At 49.5% G+C, this 5,871-nt stretch overlaps 1 protein-coding gene across 1 annotated transcript in view; it reads left to right on the top strand.

The window, feature by feature from the left end:
• Positions 1 to 5,871, top strand: part of RGL3 (ral guanine nucleotide dissociation stimulator-like 3) — a 13,498-nt gene that overhangs the window by 791 nt on the left and 6,836 nt on the right. Inside the window, 5 exon segments of the mRNA XM_015565362.1 lie at positions 7 to 352; positions 513 to 566; positions 680 to 894; positions 5,582 to 5,724; positions 5,808 to 5,870. Of these exon segments, the coding sequence (XP_015420848.1) occupies positions 7 to 352; positions 513 to 566; positions 680 to 894; positions 5,582 to 5,724; positions 5,808 to 5,870 (821 nt within the window).

Below are 5,871 nucleotides of genomic sequence, written 5' to 3'. Positions count from 1 at the left end.
CTCTAGGGGCCAGATTCCGAGGAGCGGGCGGGGTCAGATGCAAGAACCCTGCTAGCAACGGGTGTGGCTGGAAAAGGGGTGCTCCAGGGGCCACTCCTCTGAGGCATCATCACCCCTCTGCCTCGCAGGCCCCCGGCCCCCCTGCCAGCACCTTCCTCCATTACCGCACCAGCAAGGTGCGGATGTTGAGGGCGGCGCACCTGGAGCGGCTGGTGCGGGAGCTGGTGTCTGTGGACCGTGAGCAGGACCCGGGCTTCGTCCCTGCCTTCCTGGCCACCCACCAGGCCTTTGTGCCCACCGCTCGGGTTTTGGGCCTTCTCCTGCCACCACCTCCACCGCCCCTGCCCCCCTGGTCAGTACCAATGGGGAAACCTCCACGTTCCCACCCCAGACCCTCACTGGGCCCTCTCTCGGGTTTAGAATCAGGAAATCCCCCCACCTCAGAGCCCTTCTCCTAAGCATCCCCCCTCTTCCCGACACCCTTCTTCACCTGACCGGGGGTCTCCTTCCAGGGTAGAGATCAAGAAGACAGAGGGACAAGATCTGAGCTTCAACAAGAACCTGAGGTTGGTTTCCCACGTGGGTAGCTGTGGAAGGTCCTAGAGGTCAAAGCACGGATCGGAGGTGTGGGGGCTGCAGAGCTCCCAGCTGGCCTCTGAGGCCTTGCCCCTCTGGCCAGGGCTGTGGTGTCTGTGCTGGGCTCCTGGCTGCGGGACCACCCTCAGGACTTCTGGGACCCCCCTGCCCACTCGGACCTGGGCAGAGTCCGAACCTTTCTGGGCTGGGCTGCCCCACTGGGGGCTGAGGCCCTGGAAGCAGAGAAGCTGCTGAGAGACTTCCTGGAGGAGGCTGAGCAAGAGCAGGAAGAGGAGGAGCAGCCCCAGGCTTCCGCAGGTGAGGGGTTTGGGGCAATGATAGTGTCCTGAGCAGGCCTTTCCTGATTCATACCTCCCCCAGGGGGCTCCTCCCCTCAGGGAGCTACTGATCTTAGACAATGTTCTTTTTCTTTATTTAAAGAATATATTTTTATTAGAGGCCCGGTGCACAACATTCATGCACTTGGGCAAGGGGAGGGCTCCCTTAGCCCGGCCTGCCCCCTTTCGCAGTCCCGGAGCCCTCGGGGGATGTCCAACTGACCCCTTAGGCCCACAAGCAGGCCTAAGCCACAGTTGGACATCCTTAGCGCTGCTGGGGAGGCGGGCTGCTCCGCTGGTCCGCCCCCATCTGGCTTCTGGCTGAGGGAGTGCATTGACCACCAGGGGGCAGCTCCTGCACAACCAGTTGTCCCCGTTTGGTCTATTTGCATACTACCCTTTTATTATGTAGGATTGATTTCAGAGAGGAAGGGAAGGGAAGAGAGAGAATCTTTGATCAGCTGCCTCCTGCATGCCCCCCACTGGGGATTCAGCCCACAGCCCAGGCATGTGCCCTGATTTTCTTTATTTTTAAGAAATAAGTTTTTATTGATTTTTAGGGAGAAGGGGAAGGGAAAGGGATAGAGAGATAGAATCATCGGTTGGCTGCTTCCTGCACACCCCCTACTGGGGATTGAGCTCACAACCTGGGCACAACCTGGGTGTGTGTACTGGCCTGGAATCAACTGTGAACTCTTGGTTCATGGGTTGATGCTTAACCACCGACCCACACTGGCTGGGCTAAACAAGGTTCTTAAGCTTGTCTGAGCTTTAGTTTTCTAACCTATAAAATGAGAAAAATACCCTTTGTCTAACATACTGGCACTTATCTAGCAGCTCCCTCCCGCTTCTATCCTAACTACAAAGATGCTCCATCATTGGTTCAGAATGCCCTGCATTTTAACGACAAATCATTCCATTACTACTTACCTTAGGAGCCACAGAAATCTGGATTCAAATCCCAGTCCTGCCATTTGCTGACTGTGTGGCCTTGGATAAGTCACTTCACTTCTATGAACCTCAGTTTCCCTACCTGTGAAACGGGGGCGATAACAGAACTCACCTGATTGCCTCTTCATTCATTTAGCTGATATTTAGCCACTGGCCTCTATGCACATAACAGTGGACAGGAGCTCACAGTTCCCCGGGGAAGACAATCAGTAGACAAGTAAACATACAAACAACGAGGGCGTGGCCAAGACTAATACTTTCATTATTATTATCAATGATTCTTATTAGAATGTACCACTTGTAATGAAATATGTACAAGAAGCCATACTGATATTTTCCTGTATAGTAGGGGTCAGCAAACTGTCTGGTCTTTTATAGAAAAATCTACCAACTTCTGATGTAGAGAGCTTTGGGGGACAGGAGGGAAAAAGATCCATAGACTTCATTCCAGTCTTTGTTCAGTTGTCACCTTTTCAGACATGCCTTCTCTGATCCCCTCCCAACAAATTTATTCTCCCACGCTGTGCCCTTTGAACCTGCCTTATCTTTCTGCATAGCGCTCATTGGTTTTGTCCCCACCTCTGTCCCCAGGGGCAGGAACAATGCAGATTTGTTGAATGAATAATTATATATCCTGCTTATAAAGTATCATCTTTCACCCATCTGTGTTCCATCTGAGCCCTATCATGAAAGCATCTGTATCCCTAATCCCCATCCTGTAATCCTCAGGGAATGGCCGCATGTCTCTCCTCTTTACAAAGTAGCAGCCACTTCTCCCTCCTGATGAAACACTCGGTTATTTATATACAGGGCTGGGCAAAAGTAGGTTTACAGCTGTGAGTTCATGAAACATGGAGTTTATTCTTGTGTTATTAATTATTGTATTATTTCCCATATGAACAGCTGTAAGCCTACTTTTGCCACACCCTGCATATCTTATTCTTCCATCTTCTGGTTATTAAGTGTTTTTCTTCCTCCGCTCTCAAGATTTCACCAGCTGCCTTAGCCGGTTGGGCTCAATTGATAGAGTGTCAGCCCTCGGACTGAGGGGTCCTGGGTTTGATTCTAGTCAAGGGCAATTGCCTCAGTTGCAGGCTCGATCCCCAACCAGGTCGGGAATTGGGGGTCAGGAGTTGAGGCTCCTGTGGGAGTTGACTGGTCGATGTGTCTCTCTCGCATTGATGTTTCTCTTTCTGTCTCTCCCCCTCCCTTCCATTCTCTCATAAAAAAATCAATGGAAGAAATATCCTCAGGTGAGGATTAACAAAAATAAAAAATATATAACCTTCATGCCCACAATCATTTCCAACAAAATCAGCAATAATTACTTAATATCAAACATGGCCAGTCTGTAGTCAAATCCCCGTATTTGTCCCTACATTGTCTTTTTTACAGTTGTTTCTTTAAAACCCAAAGATCCATTTAAGGCATTCAGTTGTGTTTCTTGGGTCTCTTTTAGTCTATGACAGCCCCCCTTTGCCTTTCATGTAATGACAATAGGAAAAAAAATGGGTCATTTGTCCTGAGCAGTGTCTCACATTCTTCTGCATTTGCCTGTTTGCTTTCTCATGGTGACATGTGGTATGTTTCTCTATCCCCCATATTTGCTATAAGATCTGAGGGTTTGATTAGATATAGGTGCAATTTTTTCCCCAATGCCACTTAAAATATATATACATACATACTCTTGCTTTTATGTGTGTGTGTGTGTGTGTGTGTGTGTGTGTGTGTGTGTGTGTGTGTGTTTATTGATTACAGAGAGGAAGAGAGAGGGAGAGAGAGATAGAAACATCAGTGATGGGAGAGAATCATTGATCAGCTGCCTTCTGCATACCTGTTACTGGGAATCGAGCCTGAAACCTGGGCATGTGTTCTTGACTGGAATTGATCCTGGGACCCTTCAGTCCACAAGCCAATGCTCTATCCACTGAAACAAACCAGCTAGGGCCCAATGCCACTTAAAAAAATGTAGCCCAGCCAGAGTGAGCCGGAAACCCAGGCATGTGCCCTGACCAGGAATCAAAACGTGACCTCCTGGTTCATAAGTCGACACTCAACCACTGAGCCATGCCAGTCAGGCCCAATTTTTACAGAGAAGAAGGGAGAGGGACAGAGAGTCAGAAACATCGATGAGAGAGAAACATCGATCGGCTGCCTTCTGCACGCCCCGCAGTGGGGATGTGCTCGCAACCAAGGTACATGCCCCTGACCGGAATCGAACCTGGGACCCTTGAGTTCGCAGGCCGACGCTCTATCCACTGAGCCAAACCAGTAAGGGCCCAATGCCACTCTTTAAACTAATATTTTGCAATTCCACCTGTCCTCATTTGAAATGAAAGACAAGTAAGCAGACTTATTCAGATAATCTTAAAATAATAATATGATGTTATAACTGTAATAACAAGGAAAAAGAAAACGAAAGCAATTTACACAAGGAACTATGCTCATTGCTGTGCTGGTGCTTGGGCATGCCTCACTTTTGACATGGTGGAATTTCGTCGGTCGTAAGATCATGGTGAACGTGAGGCACAAACACCTACTAATGCGGGAGAGTGCACTGGCCACGCGGACGCAGTAGCACAGATGTTAGTGACATCATTTCCCAAAATGCTGAGCAACACTTGCAATTTCCAAACAAAACAAAGTTAGGGCTTTCACAGTCCTTGCATTCCTGGAGCCAAAATAATTAGTGTTTATGAGCAAGATAGTTGGGTGCAAGGTGCAGATTACTATAAACAGGGTTTTCAAGGACACACATGAACAAAAAGAAAAAGTAGAATAGACGAAAAAGAAAAACAAGCAAAAGAAACAAGGACAGCAATGCCTGGGAGGGACCTTTGGAGGCTGGGTGGCACCGTTCTCCACATGCAGCGAGCGTCCAGCTCCTAAGGTGTCCCTGTACTCTATAGCAGCCTGGTATGCATGGTCTCATTTGATTTTTTTTTTTAAAGAAATGTGGGAGGGGGCATCAAATAAAAAGAAATGCAGATGAAGAGAAGAAAGCACAGAGAAGTATAAGGCTTGTTTTAGTTCCCACAGCAAGCCCAGTGGACAAGTTTGAATTTGAACTTGGCATTTTCTGACAATAACCTTCCCCAACCACCATGTTACACCATCTCTCACCAAAAGAAAAGGGCAAGCCTGGCTGGTGTGAGCTTCAACCTAGGAAGCAGGAGGTCATGGTTGGATTCCTGGTCAGGGCACATGCCCAGGCTGAGGGCTCAGCCCCAGTGTGGGGCCTGCAGAAGGCAGCCGATCAATGATTCTCTCCTCCCTTCCTCTCTGAAAGGAATATATCCCGCTCCCTTCCTCTCTGAAATCAATATATATATATATATATATGCAAAATATTTTTTCTTAATAAAGTCACAAAGCTCTATATTCTACGCTAGTCTTTGAGCACCTGGCTTCAAATCCCTGCCCTGTCATTTACCGAACTGACTTAAGGCAAATCGCTCCTCCCCGCCCCAGGAAGGTGGGTAATAGGTAGTACCTGGCTCACTAGTAAGTGTGCTAAATTACCGGGTTAAACCACACTACGTGCTCAGTAAACGTTACTGTTGCTTTAAGTCCTCACAGACATTCAGGAAGGTCTCCATTTCCCAGATGACGACAGTGAGGCTCAGAAACGCTTAGGGACTTGCCCTGGGTCCCACAGCCAGTCCTGCCTTCACCCTGGAGAGTTTTAACCACCCCCCCCCCCAATGTTCCCTTAGGGCCTCCTGGGACTGCCCGGACCCCCAGCCCAGACTCCCCGGAAGGCTACTTGGAAGAGGAGGAAGAGCTGGTGCAAGAAGGCCCTGAGCTGCTGGACTTCAGTGTAGACCAAGTGGCTGAGCAGCTGACTCTGATGGACGTGGTGAGGATGCAGGAGGGGGCCGTGGGGGTGGGGAGGAGGGGCAGGTCCCGCTGAGCACAGATCCTACCCCCACCCCCTTTCAGGAACTCTTCTCCCGCGTGCGGCCCTGCGAGTGCCTGGGCTCCGTGTGGTCCCAACGGGACCGGC

Source organism: Myotis davidii, unplaced genomic scaffold, assembly GCF_000327345.1.
Source record: "Myotis davidii unplaced genomic scaffold, ASM32734v1 scaffold1439, whole genome shotgun sequence".
Lineage (NCBI taxonomy): Eukaryota > Metazoa > Chordata > Mammalia > Chiroptera > Vespertilionidae > Myotis > Myotis davidii.
Note: the sequence above shows the minus strand (reverse complement) of the source record. Positions and strands in the feature narration are given on the sequence as shown.